General features: G+C 45.7%; 1 protein-coding gene across 2 annotated transcripts in view; it reads right to left on the bottom strand.

Annotated features, from left to right (window-relative positions):
- The window catches only part of JAK3 (Janus kinase 3), a 283,985-nt gene that overhangs the window by 209,813 nt on the left and 47,736 nt on the right, over window positions 1-26,436 (bottom strand). For both annotated transcript variants that reach the window (XM_044285317.1, XM_044285325.1), the window contains exon 4: window positions 4,404-4,521. In XM_044285317.1, the coding sequence (XP_044141252.1) occupies window positions 4,404-4,521 (118 nt within the window). The remainder of the gene's footprint in view (window positions 1-4,403; window positions 4,522-26,436) is intronic.

Raw genomic sequence — 26,436 nt, 5'->3', positions numbered from 1 at the left:
CTAAGTTATGGTATCTCGATCCCGGATATTTGAGAGGTGTGCCAGCTATGTAACACAGGCAGTACCCGCAAGCGACAGCATGGCACAACTCCTGAGCATCACATCGAATTACTAGTCGGTCATTTTGCATTAACAACCTATTTGCAGCAATGTAAAGGAAGTCACTTATAAAAGCAGTGTCTACCTGTCCACCAGGTGTGTGTGTGCGAGAGAGATATTTCAGCTCAGCCCCATGCATTTCAATGCAATGAGCTGCAATACCTGGCAAGGTGTAGCACAGTTACTTAAAGAAAATAGCCCCAGTTTTCTAATCCTGTACAAACTCTTTAGGGTCCAAAAAATAGAAAAAAGTTCAGCTTCCAATAAAAAGCATTGCATCTTTATTCTTAAAAAATCATGAATAAGAAAATCCAAGTGTGATATATAATACTGGTATATCAAATCATACAGGATAGCGTTAGTCTACGCGTTTTGGATAACAAAATAGGATCCTTACTCATGACCAAACTCTTTAGGGTACCTACACACGTTGCGGATAACGCCTGTTTTTTCCTCTCAGATTCCAATATGGAAAAATAACAGCATAATGCAGCATGTCAATTATGTTTGCGAATCTTTTGTGAGGATCTCACCCTTTTCAATAGAAGGGTGAAATCTGTGGCAAAACCACAACAAATCCTCCCCAAAAACTGCAGTTTTGCATGCGGTTTTTGGCATGGAATGCACAGAAATTTGTGCAGATCTTCTACACATTACCTGCACCCATGTGCATGTACACTTAGCGTGCCTTCACACACGGCAGATTTGTTGCAGCAATTTCTGGGTACAAAAAATCTGTTCCCTTCATCTGAATGGGGTTGTTTTTCTGCAAGCACATGGATTTCTGCAAGTTCCATTCAGCTCTGTTGTAGGTGAAGGCATCTTTAGGGTAACTGCACACATTGCGGATGACACACATTTTTTATGTGCAGATTTTCATGTGGAAAAACCACACTGTAATACAGTACCAGCAAAGTGAATTAAATTTGCCAGATCTCAGGCACAATTTGTGTATTTTTTTACACACTTTCCGTGCTCATGTATACTGTACATACTTTTTACATGCAACAATTTACCTACTGTATGGATTTTAAAATCTGTTGCATATCAAATGGTTAGGCGATTCCACACCTTCTATACAGTGGTGTTCCCAATAGACTTCAATGAGGTTGTCAACATAAACCAAAAATCCACACTAAAAGGCCTCATGCACACGACCGTTCCGTTTTTTGCGGTCCACAAACCGCAGATCTGCAAAAAACTGAAGCCGCCCGTGTGCCTTCTGCAATTTGCGGAACGGAACGGGCGGCCCATTGTAGAAATGCCTATTCTTGTCTGCAAAACGGACAAGAATAGGAAATGCTATATTTTTTTGCCGGGCCACGGAACGGAGCAACGGATGCGGACAGCACACGGAGTGCTGTCCGCATCTTTTGCGGCCTGATTGACGTGAATGGGTCCACACCCGAGCCACAAAAAAATGCGGCTCGGATGCGGACCACAACAACAGTCGTGTGCATGAGGCCAAAACCACATAAAATGCACCAAAAAGGAAATTTATGTGCATTTTTTATGAGGATTTCATGTGGATTTTCTGTATAAAAATATGCACCACTTGCAGGCTCCCTTAGGGTGGCTGCACATGGTGCAGATTAGTGTGCAGAAAATACACAAGAAATCTGAACCAAATCTCCACAAAATCTGCACATCATGTGTAGCCAGCCTTCCTTAGGCCACCTACACACGAGTGCAGGTCAACGCACATAAGAGCTGCACATATTTCCATGCGGATTTATGTGTATTTCTGCTGCATATCTGTGCCTAAATCAGCAATTTCTAATTGCGTTTTTGTTGTGGATTTAATGTGGCTTTTTCTGCAGATCTCATCTTTCTATTGGAAAGGGGTGAAATCCGCAGCTAAAACCGAAAACATAATTGACATGCTGCAAGACATTGGAAGACATCCGCAAAGCGTGCATGAGGTTTGTTTTAATCTCATACACTTTGCTAGTACAGTACTACGTTGCATTTTTTTTCCGCATGGCAAAATGACATGTATTCCACAATGTGTGCTGTTGGCCTTAAAGTTAAAATAGGATTAAAACTTGTAAAGTGGTCCTGTAATGTGTATGCAAAATGCAAATAAAGAACTATAAAGACGGGTTTGTTTCTGCTGTTATGAGATATCAGGTCAGCACTAGAAAGTTTGCCCAATACACAACAGTATACAACAAACTACCAGTAAAAGCTACTGTCCTCTGACTATACAAATAGTCACCATTTTGCTATGCCCATACACTTTGCCAGAAATTAACATGTATATGAGCGATCTAGAGGACGATATAATATAATCTTGCATGATTTATGTTCATTTTATATTGTGTTTCGCATATTGTTTGATAGCATTTATGCCATTAAGTGGGATGGTACAGATTATGAGATACTTTTTGGCACGTTGCCCTTTGCAGATTAGTGAATGGTATAGCAGCGAAAGTACCCCATCTCACAGGGGCAGGGTCAACTCAGGTCCCATAATTGGGAGCCCTATGCTTATGGCATGAGGAATGTTTGGATGCAGAAGTGTCAGACATTGACTTTGGAGGGGCCTGTACAGTCGTGGCCAAAAGTTTTGAGAATTACATAAATATTGGAAATTGGAAAAGTTGCTGGTTAAGTTTTTATAATAGCAAAATTGCATAGACTCCAGAATGTTATGAAGAGTGATCAGATGAATTGCATAGTCCTTCTTTGCCATGAAAATTAACTTAATCCCAAAAAAAACCTTTCCACTGCATTTCATTGCTGTCATTAAAGGACCTGCTGAGATCATTTCATTAATCGTCTTGTTAAGGTGAGAATGTTGACGAGCACAAGGCTGGAGATCATTATGTCAGGCTGATTGGGTTAAAATGGCAGACTTGACCTGTTAAAAGGAGGGTGATGCTTGAAATCATTGTTCTTCCATTGTTAACCATGGTGACCTGCAAAGAAACGCGTGCAGCCATCATTGCATTGCATAAAAATGGCTTCACAGCAAGGATATTGTGGCTACTAAGATTGCACCTCAATCAACAATTTATAGGATCAATAAGAACTTCAAGAAAAGAGGTTCAATTCTTGTTAAGAAGGCTTCAGGGCGTCCAAGAAAGTCCAGCAAGCGCCAGGATCGTCTCCTAAAGAGGATTCAGCTGCGGGATCGGAGTGCCACCAGTGTAGAGCTTGCTCAGGAATGGCAGCAGGCAGGTGTGAGCGCATCTGCACGCACAGTGAGGCGAAGACTTTTGGAAGATGGCCTGGTGTCAAGAAGGGCAGCAAAGAAGCCACTTCTCTCCAAAAAAACATCAGGGACAGATTGATCTTCTTCAGAAAATACGGTGAATGGACTGCTGAGGTTTGGGGCAAAGTCATATTCTCAGATGAAGCCTCTTTCCGATTGTTTGGGGCATCAGGAAAAAGGCTTGTCCGGAGAAGAAAAGGTGAGCGCTACCATCAGTCCTGTGTCATGCCAACAGTAAAGCATCCTGAGACCATTCATGTGTGGGGTTGCTTCTCATCCAAGGGAGTGGGCTCACTCACAATTTTGCCCCAAAACACAGCCATGAATAAAGAATGGTACCAAAACACCCTCCAACAGCAACTTCTTCCAACAATCCAACAACAGTTTGGTGAAGAACAATGCATTTTCCAGCACGATGGAGCACCGTGCCATAAGGCAAAAGTGATAATTGAGTGGCTCGGGGACCAAAACGTTGACATTTTGGGTCCATGGCCTGGAAACTCCCCAGATCTTAATCCCATTGAGAACTTGTGGTCAATCCTCAAGAGGCGGGGGGACAAACAAAAACCCACTAATTCTGACAAACCCCAAGAAGTGATTATGAAAGAATGGGTTGCTATCAGTCAGGAATTGGCCCAGAAGTTGATTGAGAGCATGCCCAGTCGAATTGCAGAGGTCCTGAAAAAGAAGGGCCAACACTGCAAATACTGACTCTTTGCATAAATTTCATGTAATTATCGATAAAAGCCTATGAAACGTATGAAGTGCATGTAATTATATTTCACTACATCACAGAAACAACTAAAACAAAGATCTAAAAGCAGTTTAGCAGCAAACTTTGTGAAAACTAATATTTGTGTCATTCTCAAAACTTTTGGCCACGACTGTAGATCTACAAATATGACCAGAGTTTGATGTCTTTGACTTTGCTGAAACAGTGAGTACTGATACTGTACATCTCTATGAAGTAGACAAGTTGAACTAAAAGGTTATATTCTTTAGCATCTTGTGTCTGACATTCCTTAGACAGGATTCCATTATTGGGTGCCCTGCATCAAGTATGATGTGCTGTCTTTTCTTAACTTACCTGAGCAAAGAGATAGTCTATGACCTGGTAGCTGAGAATAGGTTCAGGAACCAAGCTCATGAGGCTGCAGCGTGCTGATCTATGTTCACTTATTCCAATCCAACCTGGAAAGAAGAATCTTTACATGGAGACAAGCAATATTGAAAGTAATTAGTACCGAGCAAGTACAGGGATATATTTCATGGTACTGGTAAACCTAAGAATCACCACTCCTTGCTTCTTATCCCTTAACCTTATTTGAGCTCTTGAATTGGTATGCGGCTATCTTTCTGTTGTCCTAATGAACGATTGAACGGTCCCTTTTAGCCCACTTTATCAGCTTATTAGGCATGATATCTACCAGCCCTTTCTATACTTTTTGCAATGTAGCAACAGAAAAATACAGCACTCCACTTGGATTGGTTTGGTATAAAATAGCAGATTTCATCAAACAGCTGTAAAAAAACATTTTTCGTGGTTAAGATTAACTGGGCCAAGTCGGTGTGGTTTCCTTTATCCCCTTCTCATAATTCTGGTGCGGCCTTGCCTGTGGCATTACAGATTCTGGACCAATTTAAATATATAGGTGTAATTATATAGCCTAAATGTGAAACCTCTTATAACGTCAACTGAACAACAATTTTATCTTCTGAAGTTTATGAATCTTTTCATGCCTCCCAATTAGGGTTGAGCGAAACCAAAATGTAAAGTTCGGGTTCGTACCGAACTTTAGGATTTTTGGACCCTGGACCCGGTGTTCGGCTATTTTATGGCACTTTTTGAAAGGCTGCAGAGTTTAACTCTATGCCCTTATAAGCATGGCTGTGATTGGCCATTGCAGCATGTGACCCAGCCTCTATATAAGTTGGAGTCACGTAGCGCTGCACGTCACTCTGCCTTTATTAGTGTAGGGATAGGATGCTGCTGCTGTGAGGGAGAGAATAGGAAAGAATCTGTTATCAGAAGTGATTGTTAACTCAGTGATCTATAGCGATTTTGTTTTGTGGGTGCAGTGCACAACTTTTTTACCCTGCCATGAGCCTAGTGACACAGAAAAATAACTTTTATCCCTCTGTTAGTTAGGTGGGCGGTGGCGGACATTTTATGCAAGCTCAGTGCACCAGCACAGTGCTTTTGTGACATTCAAATCCAAGCTTGAAATAAATAATTTTCTGGGTTTAAAAAAAATTAACAATTTTTTGCAAGACCCTATATCTGGGGTCTTTGCAGCATTGGTCAGTGTGAAATCCGATCGTGAAATACTGCAATAATAATCTGTTTTAAAAAAAACACCCATTTTTGACAACACCCTACATCTGGTGCCTTTGCAGCATTTGTCAGAGTGAAAGACAAGCTTAAAATACTTTAATTATTTTCTGGGTTAAAAAAAACACATTTTGGGCAAAAAACTAAATTTGCAGCCTCTGTCCTTGTGAGATACGCACATTAGATACTGGTGTTCTATTCTGTTATTAAAAAAACACCCATTTTGGGCAAAATAATAAATCTGCGACCTTTGCTACATCTGTCAGTGTAAAATACACGCGTTAGATACTGTTATACTGTTATTCTGTTAAAAAAAAAAAACACCCATTTTGGGCAAGATCCTAAATTTGAGAAATATGAGGAGAGCGTCAAGTAAGGGACATGGCCCTGGTCGTGGTGATGCTGGTGGAGCTCCTGTTGCAGGGAGAGGACATGGTCGATCTGTGCCAGCTACACGTACAAGTGAAACACCTTCCACATGTGCGAGTAGGCAACAGAACCTTCAGCAGCATTTGGTCGGGCCTAATGCGGCTCTATGAGTGGCGATCTTTTTGATGACTCCGGTTTTCCAGGGCCATCCACCTAGCCCTGCCCCAGAAGTAGAAGAGATTAAGTGCACCAATGCCCAACCACTTATGTTTTAAGATGAGTACATGGGAGGACCATCGCAGCACGTCTCGGATGCTGACGAAACAAAGCTGTGGCTTTCGAAAGTGTGCAGACCGACAAGGAGGACAGGGGTGAAGACTGGGTGAAAAATGATGTGGAAGACGATGTGGTCCTCGACCCCACATGGAATCAAGGTCATGCGAGTGACCTGTGTAGTTCAGAGGAAGAGGAAGTGGTCGCACAGAGCCACCAGCACTGCAGAAAAGGGAGCAGGGTGCAAAAACGGAGTGGCTGTCCCCTAGACAGTATGCCTGCTACTGCCCACCGCAGCAAGGGACCAAGCACACCAAAGCCAGCTCCAAGAATTTCCCTGGCGTGGCAGTTTTTCAGACAATGTGTTGACAAGACACGAGTGGTTTGCAAGCTGTGCAATCAGAGCCTGAAGCGAGGCATAAACATTCTAAACCTGAGCACAACCTGCATGACCAAGCATCTAAGTGCAAAGCACGAGCTGCAGTAGAGTAGACACCTCAAAAACCAAGAAATGTCTCCTGCTTCCTCTTCTGCTGCAGTCTCGACCTCTTCATCCACCTCTGGAGTGACAGTGCCACCTGCCACCCCGCAAAAAGAGGATCTGCCAGCAACACCACCACCTGGTTCACCAAGCATCTCCACAATGTCCCACGGAATCGTTCAGCTCTGCATCTCCCAAACACTGGAGCGGAAGAGGAAGTACCCCCCTATCCAACCGCGATCCCTGGCCCTGAATGCAAGCATTTCAAAATTACTGGCCTTTGAAATGCTGTCATTCTGTCTGGTGGAGACGGAGAGTTTTAAAAGCCTTATGGCAGTGGCTGTCCCACACTACGTCGTGCCCAGCCGCCACTACTTTTCCAGGCGTGCCATCCCTTCCCTCCACAACCAAGTGGGGGACAAAATCAAGTGGGCACTGCGCAACGCCATCTGTGGCAAAGTCCACCTAACTACGGATACGTGGACCAGTACGCACGGTCAGGGACGTTATATCTCTCTAACAGCACAGGTAATACAGTGGCGGCTGGGCCCGAGATGGATAGTAGTTTGGCGCATGTCCTTCCACCACCTAGGATTGCAGGGCTCTTCAGTTTGCCTCCTGTTGCTTCCTCCTCCTACTCTGCTTCCTCATACAATACCGACTCCTCATCCGGTCAGCGTAACACCTTCACCACCAACTTCAGCACAGCCAGGGGTAAACGACAGCAGGCAGTTTTAAAACTTATCTGTTTGGGGGACAAACCCCACACCGCACAGGAGCTGTGGACGGGCATGGAGCAACAGACCGATGAGTGGTTGTTGCCAGTGAGCCTCAAGCCCAGCCTGGTGGTGTGCGATAATGGGCGAAATCTCGTAGCAGCTCTGGGACTAGCCGGTTTGACGCACATCCCTTGCCTGGCGCATGTGTGCTGAATTTGGTGGTGCAGAGGTTCCTTAAAAATTACCCCAATATGTCAGAGCTGCTGCATAAAGTGCGGGCCGTCTGTGCATGCTTTCGCGTTCTCACTCTGCTGCTGTTCGCCTGTCAACGCTGCAGCGTAACTTCGGCCTTCCAGCTCACCGCCTCATATGCGATGTGCCCACAAGGTGGAACTCCACTTTGCACATGCTGGCCAGACTGTGTGAGCAGCAGCAGGTGATAGTGGAGGTTCAGCTGCAGCACACATGGGTGAGTCACTCTGCGGAACAGCACCACTTCATCACCATTGACTGGGCCTCCATGCGAGACCTGTGTTCCTTGTTGCGCTGTTTCGAGTACTCCACCAACATGGCCAGTGCCAATAACGCCGTTCTCAGCGTTACTATCCTACTTCTATGCCTCCTTGAAAAAACGCTTCTGGCGATGATGGAAGAGGATGTGGCACAGGAGGAGGAGGAAGAGGGATCATTTCATAGGGTTTCCGTCCAGTCATTCACAAGTGGCTCCGAGAGTGGGTTCCTGCACCCACAAACGCCAGGTACACAATTGTCCAGCCAGGGCACAGTTCTGGAAGGTGACTAGGTGGAGAATGAGGCGGAGGAGATGGAGGAGGAACCGTGTTCACAGCAGGGTGGCACCCAAACCAGCCCATGGCCATCACTGGTGCGTAGCTGGGGGGATACAGAGGACACAGACGATACACCTCCCGCAGAGGACAGCTTGTCATTGCCTCTGGGCAGCCTGGCACACATAAGCGATTACATGCTGCAGTGTCTCCACAATGACCGTCGAGTTGCTCACATTCTAACTTGTGCTGATTACTGGGTGGCCACGTTACTGGATCCCCATTACAAGGACAACGTACCGTCCTTAATTCCGTCACTGGAGCATGATCGTAAGATGCGCGAGTACAAGCGCACGCTGGTAGACGCGCTGCTGGTGGCATTCCCACCTGACAGCGGGGCACAGTGGAAGCACAAGGCAGAGGAGGAGAAAGAGGTTGCAAACGCAGCTGGGGCACCACCAGCACCTCAGAAGGCAGGGTTAGCATGGCCAAAATGTGGAAAAGCTTTCAGTACGCCGCAACAACCGGCACCACCAGCTGATATGGAACATCTAAGCAGGAGGCAGCATTTCACCAACATGGTGGAGCAGTATTTGTGCACACGCCTACACGTACTGACTGATAGGTCTGTCCCCTTCAACTTTTGGGTCTCCAAATTGGGCACATGGCCTGAGCTTGCCCTTTACGCCTTGGAGGTGCTGGCCTGCCCTGCAGCCAGTGTATTGTCCGAACAGTAAATGTGGACAAGCTCACGTTCATTAAAATTAATCAGGCATGGATCCCACAGGACTTGTCCATATCTTGTGCAGAATAGACATGTATACCGACCTTACCCAGCCATTGTTATACTACAGCGCAATTGCTCATTGTTGTATTTTGGATATTTCCCACTCTTTTGGAGTGTAACCTAATTAAAAAAATAATAATAATTAAAACCAAAAACCAGTGTTGGTTACTTTGTCCTCCTCCACCGCTCTTCCACCTACACTGCTACATCCACCGCCTCCTCAAACTCCTATTCCATATGGACCCCTACCTCCTAGATCAAGATTATAATTTGTAATTTTTCCGTATTATGCTATTTAAGGTAATTTTACTAATTTCTGTTAATTTTTTCGGGTGAAATGCGCCAATTTTTGGGTGTGATATGCCCCTGCTCTCCCTAGTAGACAGGTAAAAAAATTCCAGTAATTTATCTGTTACATTTTTGGGTGAAATTCACCAATTTACCTATTAGACAGTAAAAAAAATTGCATTAATTTGTCTGTTACATTTTCTGGTGAAATTCACCAATTTTGGGCTGTGATAAGCCCCTGCTATACCTAGTAGACATGTAAACAAATTTCACTAATTTGTCTGTTACATTCTCGGGTAAAATTAAAAAATTTTTGGCTGTGCTATACCCCTGCTATACCTAGTAGACATGTAAACAAATTTCACTAATTTGTCTGTTACATTCTTGGGTGACATTTGACCATTTTTTCCGTGATTAGACCCCTGCTCTGCATAGGTGTAGGTGACAGGGACATAAATTTCAAAAAATCATCTGTTACATTGTCAGGTGACATTTTACCAATTTTTGTATAGGTGACAGGAAATACATTTCTACAATTCTTCTTTAATTGACGCACGCCCCCTCCTTTCATTCAATGCTTAAACTTTAACAACTTGTCCCACATTTGCGCTTCAATAATTTGTCCCAATTTTCCGCTCGATCACATTTAATTTCAAACAATTAACCTCCCTTGGATGTGGTATCCCTTTCTTACGCTCCCTCTCCGGTGTGGAACCCTGATTCGTCGCTAACCGCGATCAACATGGTAGGCGCAGAAAAGAACATTAAAAGTTGATAGAGAAGATATCCAATTGGATCGTGAACATCACGGGGACATGTGACATGGTGGGGCAGTATGTGTGCACACGCCTACACGCACTGACTGATGGGTCTGCCCCCTTCAACTTCTGGGTCTCCAAATTGGGCACATGGCTTGAGTATTCCCTTTATGCCTTAGAGGTGCTGGCCTGCCCTGCAGCCAGTGTATTGACTGAACGTTTGTTTAGCACGGTTGGAGGGGGTTATCATAGGTTATATTTCCCAATGTTTTGGGGTGTACCCTAATTTAAAAAATAAATAAATAATTAAAACCAAAAACCAGTTTAGGCTACTTCCTCCTGCTCCACCGCCGCTTCCACCTACACCACCACATCCACTGCCTCCTGAACCTTCTACTCCATATGGACCTCGTTATTTTAAGTAATTTCCTTATCCACATTTGTTTGCAGAGCACTCGCCATGCTCTTAACCCCATTTTGCTGGCATTTGCAGCCCCCTAGCCCTTTCTATGACATTTGTAGAGCCATTTTACTGCTCAAAAGTTCGGGTCCCCATTGACCTCAACTCAAACTTTTAGAACCCGAACATCCAGGTGTCCGCTCAACTGTACTCCCAATTAATGATGGCAAAACATACAGAGGGTATTGTCATGGCTGTGTCATGGTCTGGTGACACTTATGCCGTGTATGCTTGTTGCTGGTGGCAACTTTTAGTTTGTAGCATGTTTGGACACTTTCCCTTTAAGTCTGGTTCCCTTCCCATTTCTGTTGTGTATGGGGTTAAGGTGTGAGCAAGGTGGAGCTGGGTTTGGCTTCTTGGCTCTTATAGTAATGGTGTTTGGAGCCTGGAATTTTAGTTGACTTCAGCTTCTGGTGGAGCTGGAGTTATGCTTCCAGCCTGGGCCTTTCCATCTGTCCAGCTTGAGGGCCACATTGTTGAACATAGTTTGTCATCCCTTTTGTATCCTCTAAGTTCCCTACCTTATCTGTGTTGATGTTTGGTGTGGGATTATGTTCTGGGTGTGGTGTACGTCTTGTTGTTTCATGTCTGGTATTTTGGTGTTTTTTGTCCAGCATGAATGCAAGACGTTCCCTGTGTGTTGTACCTCCGGAAGAGGGTCTCAGGGTTCCCCGGAGGGAAAACAAAAAGTCAAGTGTCACAACCAGACAGCTGAGAAGCTCTGACAGAGGCCTTTCAGAATCTCCTCCTTGAGTTTCTGTGTTGTGGTATTCAGTTCCTCCTCTCATTAGCCTCTCTCAGCTGTCATGTGTTGGACTAATTGCTTCCCTTTAACCACTTCAGCCCCGCTAGGTGAAACCCCCTTCATGACCAGAGCACTTTTTACACTTCGGCACTACACTACTTTCACCGTTTATCGCTCGGTCGTGCAACTTACCATACAAATGAATTTTACCTCCTTTTCTTCTCACTAATAGAGCTTTCATTTGGTGGTATTTCATTGCTGCTGGCATTTTTACTTTTTTTGTTATTAATCAAAATGTAACGATTTTTTTGCAAAAAAATGACATTTTTCACTTTCAGCTGTAAAATTTTGCAAAAAAAACGACATCCATATATAAATTTTTCACCAAATTTATTGTTCTACATGTCTTTGATAAAAAAAAAATGTTTGGGCAAAAAAAAAAATGGTTTGGGTAAAAGTTATAGCGTTTACACACTATGGTACAAAAATTTGAATTTCCGCTTTTTGAAACAGCTCTGACTTTCTGAGCACCTGTCATGATTCCTGAGGTTCTACAATGCCCAAACAGTAGAAAAACCCCACAAATGACCCCATTTCGGAAAGTAGACACCCTAAGGTATTCGCTGATGGGCATAGTGAGTTCATAGAACTTTTTATTTTTTGTCACAAGTTACCGGAAAATGATGATGATCTTTTTTTTTTTTTTTTTTTCTTACAAAGTCTCATATTCCACTAACTTGCGACAAAAAATTAAAAATTCTAGGAACTCGCCATGCCCCTCACGGAATACCTTGGGGTGTCTTCTTTCCAAAATGGGGTCACTTGTGGCGTAGTTATACTGCCCTGGCAATTTAGGGGCCCATATGTGTGAGAAGTACTTTGCAATCAAAATCTGTAAAAAATGGCCTGCGAAATCCGAAAGGTGCACTTTGGAATATGTGCCCCTTTGCCCACCTTGGCAGCAAAAAAGTGTCACACATGTGGTATCGCCGTACTCAGGAGAAGTTGGGGAATGTGTTTTGGGGTGTCATTTTACATATACCCATGCTGGGTGAGAGAAATATCTTGGCAAAAGACAACTTTTACCATTTTTTTATACAAAGTTGGCATTTGACCAATATATTTTTCTCACCCAGCATGGGTACATGTAAAATGACACCCCAAAACACATTCCCCAACTTCTCCTGAGTACGGCGATACCACATGTGTGACACTTTTTTGCTGCCAAGGTGGGCAAAGGGGCACATATTCCAAAGTGCACCTTTCGGATTTCGCAGGCCATTTTTTACACATTTTGATTGCAAAGTTCTTCTCACACATTTGGGCCCCTAAATTGCCAGGGCAGTATAACTACCCCACAAGTGACCCCATTTTGGAAAGAAGACACCCCAAGGTATGCCGTGAGGGGCACAGCGAGTTCCTAGAATTTTTTTTTTTTGTCACAAGTTAGCAGAAAATGATGTTTTTTTTTTTTTTTCTCTTTTTTCCTTACAAAGTCTCATATTCCACTAACTTGCGACAAAAAATAAAAAATTCTAGGAACTCGCCATGCCCCTCACGGAATACCTTGGGGTGTCTTCTTTCCAAAATGGGGTCACTTGTGGCGTAGTTATACTGCCCTGGCAATTTAGGGGCCCATATGTGTGAGAAGTACTTTGCAATCAAAATGTGTAAAAAATGACCGGTGAAATCCGAAAGGTGCACTTTGGAATATGTGCCCCTTTGCCCACCTAGGCTGCAAAAAAGTGTGACACATCTGGTATCGCCGTACTCAGGAGAAGTTGGGGAATGTGTTTTGGGGTGTCATTTTACATATACCCATGCTGGGTGAGAGAAATATCTTGGCAAAAGACAACTTTTCCAATTTTTTAATACAAAGTTGGCATTTGACCAAGATATTTATCTCACCCAGCATGGGTATATGTAAAATGACACCCCAAAACACATTCCCCAACTTCTCCTGAGTACGGCGATACCAGATGTGTGACACTGTTTTGCAGCCTAGGGGCGCAAAGCAGCCCAAATTCCTTTTAGGAGGGCATTTTTAGACATTTGGATCCCAGACTTCTTCTCACGCTTTAGGGCCCCTAAAAAGCCAGGGCAGTATAAATACCCCACATGTGACCCCACTTTGGAAAGAAGACACCCCAAGGTATTCAATGAGGGGCATGGCGAGTTCATAGAATTTTTTTTTTTCGCATAAGTTAGTGGAAATTGATTTTTTTATTTTTTTTTTCTCACAAAGTCTCACTTTCCGCTAACTTGGGACAAAAATTTAAATCTTTCATGGACTCAATATGCCCCTCAGCGAATACCTTGGGGTGTCTTCTTTCCAAAATGGGGTCAGTTGTGGGGTGTTTGTACTGCCCTGGCATTTGAGGGTCTCCGCAATCATTACATGTATGGCCAGCATTAGGAGTTTCTGCTATTCTCCTTATATTGAGCATACAGGTAATGAGATTTTTTTTTTCCGTTCAGCCTCTGGGCTGAAAGAAAAAAATGAACGGCACAGATTTCTTCATTCGCATCGATCAATGTGGATGAAAAAATCTCTGCCCAAAAAAAAAAAAGGAGGGGAAAGGCGTCTGCCAGGACATAGGAGCTCCGCCCTACATCCATACCCACTTAGCTCGTATGCCCTGGCAAACCAGATTTCTCCATTCACATCAATCGATGTGGATGAATAAATCATTGCCGGAATTTTTTTTTTTTATATATATACATACAAAGTGTTTGCCAAAGCATAGGAACGCCGCCTCCTCCTCAGCTCGTATGCTTCGGCAAATGTATCTGTTACTGCAGAGTAGAAATCTCGTCTTGCAGCGCCGCATACACCGACTTGCTTGTAATCTGACAGCAGCGCAATGCTTCTGTCAGAATGCACATCGGTGCTGCAGCTAGTCGATCGGTTGGTCCACCTGGAAGGTAAAAAAACAAAAAAAAAGAAAAAGAAAAAACCAGGCCGCAGCGCAATAATTTTATTAACTTTTCAACATAACATATAAACTTTAACTTTTTTAACTGAACATTAACCTGTTTGCTTACTGGTGTTTTTTTTTTTGTTTTTTTTGTTTTTTTACCTTTATAGAACAAGCCTCTCCTTCCCCATGGGTCAATGTGCAAAGCGCAAATCGCCCAAAGATGTGGCGAAGTGCGTCATGCACTTTGTCCCATGTGACAGGAGACGTTTGCAGCAGCTGTATGAGTGAATGGGCCCTAATAGCCCTGTGTGCCTGTCCTGGTGAGATGATCCCTATGCTAGGTGTACCTGTGTGTGGTACTTCCGAAAACACTCTCCAAAGCATAGGGCAGGGTGGTCAGGACAGTCAGGACAGAAATAGCGGGTGTCACGCCTTATTCCACTCCTGCTACAGACACGACATCTTTTTCGGGGTGACGGTTGGGTTGAGGTACCAGGAACGACATTGGGGAAATGTCGCTCGTGTAGACGGCTAACTACACTGGTGGATGGGGCCACGGAACCTCCTGGGTACAGGAGGTTCTCGATGATCTCTTCCTGAAATTTGAGGAAGGATCCAGTTCTCCCAGCCTTACTGTAGAGAACAAAACTATTATACAGAGCCAATTGAATCAAATATACAGACACCTTCTTATACCAGCGTCTGGTTCTGCGGGAAACTAAATACGGAGACAACATCTGGTCATTGAAGTCCACCCCTCCCATGTGGAGGTTATAGTCGTGGACTGAGAGGGGCTTTTCAATGACACGGGTTGCTCGCTCAATTTGTATTGTCGTGTCTGCGTGAATGGAGGAGAGCATGTAAACGTCACGCTTGTCTCTCCATTTCACCGCGAGCAGTTCTTCGTTACACAGTGCGGCCCTCTGCCCCCTTGCAAGACGGGTGGTAACGAGCCGTTGGGGGAAGCCCGCGCGACTAGTTCGCGCGGTACCACAGGCGCCAATCCGTTCTAGAAACAAATGCCTAAAGAGGGCCACACATGTGTAAAAATTGTCCACATAAAGATGGTACCCCTTGCCGAATCTGGGTGACACCAAGTCCCAAACTGTCTTCCCACTGCTCCCCAGGTAGTCAGGGCAACCGACCGGCTCCAGGGTCTGATCTTTTCCCTCATAGATCCGAAATTTGTGGGTATAGCCTGTGGCCCTTTCACAGAGCTTATACAATTTGACCCCATACCGGGCGCGCTTGCTTGGGATGTATTGTTTGAAGCCAAGGCGCCCGGTAAAATGTATTAGGGACTCGTCTACGCAGATGTTTTGCTCTGGGGTATACAAATCTGCAAATTTCAGGTTGAAATGGTCTATGAGGGGCCGAATTTTGTGGCCTCTGGGACGGGAGGCGGTGTTGTCACTAAAGTGCAGGAAACGCAGGATGGCCTCAAAACGTGCCCTGGACATAGCAGCAGAGAACATGGGCATGTGATGAATCGGGTTCGTGGACCAATATGACCGCAATTAATGCTTTTTTGTCAGGCCCATGTTGAGGAGGAGGCCCAGAAAAGTTTTAAGTTCGGAAACTTGGACTGGTTTCCACCGGAAAGGCTGGGCATAAAAGCTTCCCGGGTTAGCGGATATAAATTGTGTGGCATACCGGTTTGTTTCTGCCACAACTAAGTCTAAAAGCTCCGCAGTCAAGAACAGCTCAAAAAATCCCAGGGCCGAACCGATCTGAGCTGTCTCAACCCGAACTCCAGACTGGGCGGTGAAAGGGAAAACTACAGGTGCGGCGGAAGTTGGGGACTGCCAATCAGGGTTTGCCAGCACCTCTGGGATTCTAGGGGCTCTACGGGCACGTCTTTGCGGTGGCTGCGACGGGGTCACTACTGCACGTGCCACTGTACCAGCTTCAACTGCCCTTCTGGTGCTCGCTACTTCACCATGTTCTACGGCAGTGCTGGTACTAGGTCCAGGGAGGGCTGGGCTGCTGGTGTATGCCTCACCACGTAATCCGACAGCACCAGCCCCACTCTGCTGCTCTTGAAGCGGATCCTGCGCAACCTGCGGCCTAGCGACACGGGGCCGGGTACGCCTGGTGGTATCAGGGACCTCAGCCTCCTCGTCCGAACTTTGGGTCAGAGAGCCACTGCTTTCTACAGGTTCGTATTCTGACCCGCTGGATTCATCAGATGAGGGTTCCCACTCCTCATCCGACTGGGTCAGAAGCCTGTAGGCCTCTTCAGAGGAATACCCCCTGTTTGACATGTGGGCAACTAAATTTAGGGGTATTCCCTGAGACTACCCAAGAAAAAAAAGCAAGCCTGTCTTACAAAGGGGAGGCTAGCGAAGTACCGGAGGCCGCTGCAGTTGATAAAAAATATCAAAACTGATTTTTTTTATCGCCGCAGTGCGTGTAAAGTGATTGTGCAGTGATCAAAAAAAAATTTTTTTTTTGTCACTGCGGTGGGGCGGGCGTGGGCGAACGCACGTGTGGACGACCGATCAGGCCTGATCGGGCAAACACTGCGTTTTGGGTGGAGGGCGAACTAAAGTGACACTAATACAATTATAGATCTGACCGTGATCAGTTTTGATCACTTCCAGATACTATAAAAGTACAAATGCTGATTAGCGATACGCTAATCAGCGAATAACGGACTGCGGTGCGGTGGGCTGGGCGCTAACTGATCCCTAAACTACCTAACCAAGGGGCCTAAACTATACTGAAACCTAACAGTCAATAACAGTAAAAAAAAAAAGTGACAGTTTGCACTGATCACTTTTTTCCTTTCACTTGTGATTGACAGGGGCGATCAAAGGGGTGATCAAAGGGTTAATTGGGGTGCAGGGGGGTGATCTGGGGCTAAAGTGTGATGTTTGGTGTACTCACTGTGAAGCCTGCTCCTCTGCTGGATCCAACAGACGAAAAGAACCAGCAGAGGAGCAGGCAGCCATATAACAGATCATATTTACAAATATGATCTGCTATCTGGCACTTTGATTGGATTTTTTAAAAATCAGCAACCTGCCAGCCACGATCATTGGCTGGCAGGTTGCTGACGAAATACTCCTGTACGAAATGCCGGCCCGATCTGCGCACGCGCGGGCCAGCAAAGCGCATTATCTCGCGTCTCGCGAGATGACGCGTATATGCGTGACTGTGCGCAGGGCTGCCGCCTCCGGAACGCACATCTGCGTTAGGCGGTCCGGAGGCGGTTAAATTCCTCCCCAGAATGCTTTTCTGGGCGGCTTATACTACTTCCTGGAGTGTGTGTGCATGCTGACTTTGTTCTCCTGTTTGCTTCAAAGCTAAGTGTTGTACCTTTATCTGTTATTTTCTGTTTGCTGGATCCCAGGTGACCCTGACTCCCTGACCCTGACTCCCTCCGTATCTTGTGTAGGGAGCCGGTGGTCGTGTCCCCTCACTATTGTAGGGTGCTCAGGGCTTTATAGTCAAGGTTCGTGGATATGCAAACCTCCACCATTCGGATCTTTGCATAGGATGAGCAGCCAGGAAAAGTGCCAGGTCTTCTGCAGGGGTCTCCCTTGGTTCCTTAGCTTTTGGATCCAGCGAGTCATTTATACATGTTGCTTTGCCTTGTTTCCTGTACACCGTCCGTGACATTATAAGCCGCCATAACCGTCTCAAGCATGGATCCGGTTTCACTTTTGGCTGAACGTTTCCAGGGTCTTTCATTGGAGGTAGCTGATCTCCGTAAGACTTTTTCTCAGCTTCAAGTGACCGGTTCAGCTTGCGTTCATGGAGTTTGTTCTGAGCCTAAGATCTCGCTCCCGGATACGTTCTCTGGGGGTAGTGAGAATTTTGTGCGTTTTAGAGAGGCTTGCAAACTCCATTTTTGCTTTCTTCCCCACTCCTCTGGTGATGAGGAACGGAGGGTGGGGATCATTATATCGCTGCTCAGAGGTAACGCTCAGTCCTGGGCCTTTTCGCTGCCGGAGGGGGCACAGCCTCTCCGTTCAGTGGATGAATTCTTTTTAGCCCTGGGTCAGATATATGATGATCCGGATCGTATTGCTCTGGCTGAGTCTAAACTACGTCTATTATGCCAGGGTAAACAATCCGCAGAAATGTACTGCTCAGAATTTCGGAGATGGGCAGTTGATACTGGTTGGAATGATGCTGCACTCCGAAGTCAATTTTGCCATGGTCTTTCAGAGGGATTGAAAGATGCATTTGCCTTTCATGAGAGGCCTATTTCTTTGGACTCTGCTATGTCTCAGGCCGTTCGTATTGACAGGCGTCTTAGAGAGAGAGGAGAGATGTCCCCTTCCTGTCATACTCAGTCCCAGGACAGTGCAGCGGTCCCATTCTGTGCGCAGGGGTCTCAGTCGCCGTCAGCCCCTGCTGAGCAGGAGCCCATGCAGCTGGGGTTGATTGCTTCTTATAATAGAAGATTCCGCTCGCATGGGAGGGTTTGTTTTTGTTGTGGAGGTATAAATCATTTGGCAAATATTTGTCCCTCTAGGAGATTCAGGCAGTTTTCTGGGAGTAATAAAGAAACAAACAGGAAAAAATCTTTTAAAAATGTTCCGTCTGTTACTATTGGCAGGGTTGAGGCGGAAATTGAAGGTTTTCCATTTGCTTGTAGTTCCCGTTTTGTCCTGCCGGCTAGGGTGGCGCTAGAGAGCAAGAACATTTTTTGTGAGATTTTTGTGGATAGTGGAGCAGCGGTCAATCTCATGGATAATCAATTTGCGATAACTCATGGTTTCCAGGTGCGCACTTTGGGAAAGGATATTCCTGTTTTTGCTATCGATTCCGCTCCACTTTCTCAAAAATCATTAAAGGGCATAGTTCACAATATCCGTTTAATTGTGAGTGATGCTCATGTTGAGGATGTGTCATGTTTCGTTCTTAGCGGTTTACCTACCCCTCTGGTGTTGGGGCTGCCCTGGCTCACTAAGCATAACCCCACCATTGATTGGCAAGCGAGGCAAATAAATGGTTGGAGTGACTTTTGCAGAGAGAATTGCCTCATGACATCTGTTTCTGAGGTTGCTACTAAGACTGTACCATCTTTTCTCTCTGAATTTTCGGATGTCTTCTCTGAGAGTGGAGTTCAGGATTTGCCCCCGCACAGGGAGTACGATTGCCCTATTAATCTCATCCCAGACGCCAAGCTGCCTAAATCTCGTTTATACAATCTTTCCCAACCTGAGAGGATCGCTATGCGTGCTTATATCTCTGAGAGTCTGAGAAAGGGACACATATGACCCTCGAAGTCACCTGTTGCCGCTGGTTTTTTCTTTGTTAAGAAAAAAGATGGTATTTAAGACCTTGTCTGGATTTCAGGGAGCTGAACAATATCACAATTCGTGACCATTATCCGCTTCCTCTGATCCCGGACCTGTTTAACCAGGTTGTTGGGGCTAAAGTCTTTTCCAAATTAGATCTTAGAGGGGCATACAACCTGGTCAGGGTCAGAGAAGGGGACGAATGGAAGACGGCCTTCAATACCCCTGAGGGCCATTTTGAAAATTTGGTTATGCCTTTTGGTTTGATGAATGCCCCAGCCGTTTTTCAGCATTTCGTGAACAGCATTTTTTATCATTTGATGGGAAAATTTGTATTGGTGTATTTGGATGACATTTTGATTTTTTCTCCCGATTTCAAAACTCATAAGGAACATTTACGTCAGGTCTTGCTCATCCTGCGGGAGAATAAATTATATGCGAAACTGGAAAAATGTGTGTTTGCGGTTCCAGAAATTCAATTTCTGGGGTTTCTTCTCTCCGCTTCTGGTTTTCGCATGGACCCCGAGAAGGTCCGCGCTGTGCTTGAGTGGGAGCTTCCTGAGAATCAGAAGGCGCTGATGCGTTTTTTGGGCTTTGCCAATTATTACAGGAAGTTCATTTTGAATTATTCTTCTATTGTTAAACCACTCACTGATATGACCAGAAAGGGGGTAGATTTTTCTTCTTGGTCAGTAGAGGCGCGTAAGGCTTTTTCTGATATCAAGGAGAGTTTTGCTTCCGCTCCCATCTTGGTGCAACCTGATGTTTCTTTACCCTTCATAGTTGAGGTTGATGCTTCTGAGGTGGGTGTGGGGGCGGTCTTGTCTCAGGGTTCCTCTCCTGCCAATTGGCGACAGTGTGCCTTTTTCTCAAGAAAACTCTCCTCCGCAGAGAGAAATTACGATGTGGGAGATAGGGAATTGTTGGCCATCAAGTTGGCTTTTGAGGAATGGCGCCATTGGCTAGAGGGAGCCAGACACCCTATTACCGTATTTACTGACCATAAAAGTCTGGCCTACTTGGAGTCAGCCAAGCGTCTGAACCCGAGACAGGCCAGATGGTCTTTGTTCTTTTCTAGGTTTAATTTTGTTGTCACGTTCCGCCCCGGAGTTAAGAATGTGAAGGCAGATGCCCTGTCACGTTGTTTTCCGGGAGGCGGGAATTTTGAAGACCCGGGTCCCATTTTGGCTGAAGGTGTGGTGGTCTCTGCTCTTTTTCCTGAATTGGAGGCAGAGGTGCAGGCAGCCCAGTCAGAGGCTCCTGATCTTTGTCCTCCTGGGAGGTTGTTTGTGCCTCTCGCTTTAAGACACAAGATTTTTAAAGAACACCACGATAGGGTCCTTGCTGGGCACCCGGGGGTAAGAGCCACACTGGATCTCATCGCTCGGAGATTCTGGTGGCCTGCGCTTCGTAAGTCGGTTGAGGGTTTTGTGGCAGCCTGCGAGACTTGCGCTCGTGCCAAAGTCCCTCATTCACGGCCATCAGGTCCTCTCCTTCCCTTACCCATTCCTTCCCGTCCTTGGACACATCTGTCCATGGACTTCATAACGGACTTGCCTCGTTCCTCGGGGAAGACCGTGATTCTGGTGGTGGTGGACCGTTTTAGCAAAATGGTGCATTTCATCCCTTTTCCTGGTTTGCCCAATGCTAAGACGCTGGCGCAGGCATTTATTGATCACATTGTCAAATTGCACGGTATTCCTTCAGACATAGTCTCTGATAGGGGCACGCAGTTTGTTTCCAGATTCTGGAAGGCTTTCTGTTCTCGCTTGGGGGTTCGGTTGTCATTCTCTTCTGCTTTCCACCCGCAGTGGCCAGACAGAGTGCGTCAATCAGAATCTGGAGACATATCTGCGCTGTTTTGTGGCGAAGAATCAAGAGGATTGGTGTTCTTTTTTGTCCCTTGCTGAGTTTGCTTTAAATAACCGTCGTCAGGAGTCCTCTGATAAGTCACCATTTTTTGGTGCATATGGGTTTCATCCGCAGTTTGGGACTTTCTCGGGAGAGGGGTCTTCTGGTTTACCTGATGAGGACAGATTCTCCTCCTCTTTGTCATCTATTTGGCAAAAGATTCAGGATAATCTAAAGAGCATGAGTGAGAGATATAAGCGTGTGGCAGATAAGAGACGTGTGCTTGGTCCGGACCTGAATGTTGGTGATCTGGTGTGGTTGTCTACCAAGAATATCAAATTGAAGGTTCCCTCCTGGAAGTTGGGTCCTAGGTTTATTGGGCCTTACAAAATCCTGTCTGTCATCAATCCTGTTGCATACCGTCTTGATCTTCCTCAGACTTGGAAGATCCATAATGTTTTTCATAAGTCCTTATTGAAACCTTATGTTCAACCCATTGTACCCTCGCCTTTGCCTCCTCCTCCGATTATGGTTGATGGGAATCTTGAATTTCAGGTCTCTAGGATTGTGGATTCTCGTCTTGTCCGCGGTTCTCTTCAGTACCTTGTTCATTGGGAGGGGTATGGTCCTGAGGAGAGGATGTGGGTCCCAGTGACAGACATTAAGGCCTCTCGTCTCATCAGGGCTTTCCATAGGTCCCATCCTGAGAAGGTGGGTTCTGAGTGTCCGGAGTCCACTCGTAGAGGGAGGGGTACTGTCACAACCAGACAGCTGAGAAGCTCTGACAGAGGCCTTTCAGAACCTCCTCCTTGAGTTTCTGTGTTGTGGTATTCAGTTCCTCCTCTCATTAGCCTCTCTCAGCTGTCATGTGTTGGACTAATTGCTTCCCTTTAAATTCCTCCCCAGAATGCTTTTCTGGGCGGCTTATACTACTTCCTGGAGTGTGTGTGCATGCTGACTTTGTTCTCCTGTTTGCTTCAAAGCTAAGTGTTGTACCTTTATCTGTTATTTTCTGTTTGCTGGATCCCAGGTGACCCTGACTCCCTCCGTATCTTGTGTAGGGAGCCGGTGGTCGTGTCCCCTCACTATTGTAGGGTGCTCAGGGCTTTATAGTCAAGGTTCGTGGATATGCAAACCTCCACCATTCGGATCTTTGCATAGGCTGACCAGCCAGGGAAAGTGCCAGGTCTTCTGCAGGGGTCTCCCTTGGTTCATTAGCTTTTGGATCCAGCGAGTCATTTATACATGTTGCTTTGCCTTGTCAGTGAGCTGTTGCTGGAGTGCTGGTTCCTATGTGTGTCAGTATGGTACTGAGTCCGGGATAGTGTTCGGATTGCAGTCCGTTTGCATGCGTTTCAGTCAAATCTCCAGTTGTTGTGGCAGGTAAGTGCTGTTTTTCCAGTGTGTGTTGTTTGCGTTGGGTGCTTACCTGCCAGTCTGATTTTTGTTCACTGGCTTTTTTGTTGCTAGGCCTGTGGGAGACCCCGGTTCATCCGTGTCATGGATGAACCAGTTGTCTCTTATTCCTGTCTCCCATTTCAGGGATCATTAGGGTCAGAAGGGCCCAGGTTCTGGAGTATGAGCCCCCCTACCACCGAGGCTGGCTCATACAATTAGGAGGTCAGGGATTGGATTAGGGTGGCGTTAGGAGGTGACCTGTTACCCTTATCCCGGTTTCCAGGCCTAGTGTCATAACCCACCATTCATCATTGTACGGTGGGGTTTTTCCCTACTCCCCAGCGTGACAGGCATAGTGGCACCTGACTTGTATGATTTATTTATAGCCTCAAAACCTGTCTATGGATGTACAGGTCGGAGTTCCAGACAGATCTGTTTAGATTTGGGAATAAGTCAGGCAAAATGTTGGCTAACTTAGCGCGGGGCAGAAGGGCTCCTACAGTCATTACAGCTCTGAAAGAGGAGGGGGGAGTGACCCAAACAAATCCTAAGTTGATAAATGATTTGCTGGGAAAATACTATGAGCGTCTCTACAGTGACACTCCAGTGGACCCTGAAAAGGGTAGGCGGTTTCTGTCAGACGTTAAATTGCCTTCCCTGACGGAGGAACAACAGGGATCTTTGAATGCGGAAATAACTGCTGAGGAGGTGCTGCATACAATACGTTCCTTACATAATGGTAAGGCGCCAGGCCCTGACGGATTCTCAGGAGAATTTTATAAAGTCTTACAGGACAACCTTGCCCCCACGATGACGGATTATTTTAACCATCTTCTGCGCACAGGTAGTTTTCCAGCTCATGTTAATGTTGCCCACATTAAACTGATACTTAAACCTAATAAGGACCCGCAAGATCCAGGCTCGTATCGCCCGATATCACTCATTAACCAGGATCTCAAGATATTGACTAAAATATTGGCTGACAGATTGAGTCTCCTAATGCCTGCCCTGGTAGGCCCTTCCCAAGTAGGTTTCATTAAAGGGAGGTCGGGGGTGGCGAATATTAGGAAGGTATTGGCAACATTGGACTGGGTCAGGCGCCGCCCTCAGCCAGCCTGGGCCCCTATTTTGTTGGCTTTAGATGCGGAAAAGGCTTTTGACTCAGTGCGTTGGGACTGGTTGGGGGCGGTGCTAGATAAATTCCAGATTGTTGGGAATATCCGTACTTTTTTGGGAGGTCTTTATTCTAGTCCAGCGGCGCGCATTCACACGGGAGGTTTTTTGTCTCGGGTTTTCCCCCTTCAGAGAGGGACTAGACAGGGCTGTCCGCTTTTCCCCCTTCTTTTTGACCTAGCCATCGAGCCTTTAGCCAGATTTCTAGAGGATTCTGACTTATACAAGGGCATTACCATAGGCAAGAAGGAGGTCAAACTAACCTTGTATGCTGATGATCTTTTGATTTTCATGGATACCCCCCAGCGTCACTTGGGCCCCTTAATGGAGTTCCTGAGTTTTTTTGGGTCCTTCTCGGGGTATAAAATAAACTCGTCTAAAAGTGAGATTCTTGAGCTACACGCCACTAACCCACCGCAGCTTTGGCGGGATGCTGGTTTCTCTTTATCTGTTGTTAAGAAACAGGTTACGTACTTGGGGGTCAAAATCGGTAAGCTCCCGGGGTCACTGTATTTGCTAAATTATCCTCCCCTCATAACGAAAATAATTTCTGAACTAGAGAGATGGCATTCACTCCCCTTATCCCTGCTGGGGAGGTGCCAGCTCATCAAGATGATGAGTTTTTCTAAGCTGCTCTACCCTCTCCAGACGCTTCCGATCCTACTGAAACATACAGATGTCACTGCACTAAATAAGGCTTTTACCAAGTTTTTGTGGTCTGTCAGGCGCCCTCGTATCTCTCTTTCGAAGTTTATGCTATGGAAACCAGAGGGAGGGGTAAAATTCCCGAATATACGGGGATACAATCTAGCATGTCTCATGCGTCACGTATCCGACTGGGTCCACGACACGGATCTTTTCTCTAATAGGGAGGTGGAACAAAATCTGTTTGCCCCATGGAACTTGGTGTCGTGCCTTCACTCTAACCTGTCTGCATTGCCTGGGGATATTAAATCTTCGCTTTTATTGAGAGATACGATAGCAACCTGGAGGGCGGTTAGGAAGACATTTAACTTGCCTCATGCAATCTCCAAATGGATGCCGTTGTGGGGTCATCCGGACTTCCCTTCCGGAACTAGTTTGAGACCTCCTGAGCTGTGGATGTCTAGGGGTTTGACTAGGGCGGAGCATCTGATGCATCTGGGGGACAAACGCTGGCTGACTCCAAAAGAACTGAAGGAAAAATACGTTCTGCCGGATTCCCATTTCCTGCAAATAATGCAGATTGTGGGTTTCTGTTCACATAGATTGCGCGATTTGTCGAGGGAGGCGACCAAAAATTCCTTCGATGAAGTCCTCAGTTTCTCCCCCCAAACAGTTTCTCTCTCTAGGCTGTATAGGGCCTTTTCAGGAAATTTCACGAAGGTCAAGGCTTCCACACTTTTTAAGAAATGGGAACACATCACCATGGATGATGAGATTGGGGTAAAGATCCTGGAAGGTTGGAGTAAGGTACGTCAGTGCGTGATAGGTGAGACTTGGCGTGAAACTTTTTTTAGGATGATGCATCGGGCAATCTATGGTTTTAACTTTCCGGCCTCTCCCCAGTTTCCGGACCGTATCACACATTGTCCCAATTGTAAGTTGGCGGCTACGGATTTCTGGCATGGCATTCGGACGTGTCCTGAGGTAGTCAAATTTTGGGCCGCTGTGATAGATTATATTAAGAAGAACTGGTCGGTGGAATTGTCTATGGAGCCCCAGGCCCTGGTCTTCCATTATATCCGCCCGGTGAACCAAACTCAGATCCCGATTTTGTTGCACTCAGTCTTATTAGTAGCCAAAAGAGTCTTGCTCCAAAGGTGGCTTACAGATGCCATGCCAGACATCCCTGATGTGGTCTCTGAATTGAAAGTTCTTTTGGGGTTTGAAAGGATTGAAGCGTCTAGGCACAAAGAAGGTTCAGCTTCCAAATTCTTTAATAAATGGCGTACTTTTATTGCCGCGCACTTTAGTCCACCAGAGACTAGGGAATTGGTGAAGCCCTTTCAGTATACCTCGTGGTATCTTAAAGCTTCTCTGGGTAATACCCTGGGACCCCTGGCAGTATAGTCCTGCCTCCCCCCCCTCCCCCCCCCCCTATTTCTGTCCCTCCCCCCCCCCTCTTTCCTTTCTTTTCTTTATTTCTTTCTGGTTTCTATTTGCTTTTACTTCTTTCAGGAAAATTGAAAAATGCAGTCAGATTCATGTATACTAAACTCATGTTCCTCATGTAACTGTTTGTGACCCCCTGGCTTCCTCTGGAGACCATGTGGGGAAAGTATGTGTAATGTATGATATGTGGGTACATGACCCGTGCCTTGTTTCTTTTTGATGAATCTGCTCCAAATAAACAGAATAAAAAAATAAAAAAAAACCTGTCTATGCTTATTGGTCAATTAAAATTGACCTAAGAAATGCTTCTACCACAATAGTGTTGGTTTGTTCGAAATGATTAAAAATCCTAACCAGTTTATTGTATAAACCTCCTTCATGTGTTAAGGTGGCCAAGGTGTGAAGGAAAACATGAAATCTACTGAATGGTA

This window comes from Bufo gargarizans, chromosome 1 (assembly GCF_014858855.1).
Source record: "Bufo gargarizans isolate SCDJY-AF-19 chromosome 1, ASM1485885v1, whole genome shotgun sequence".
NCBI lineage: Eukaryota > Metazoa > Chordata > Amphibia > Anura > Bufonidae > Bufo > Bufo gargarizans.
Note: the sequence above shows the minus strand (reverse complement) of the source record. Positions and strands in the feature narration are given on the sequence as shown.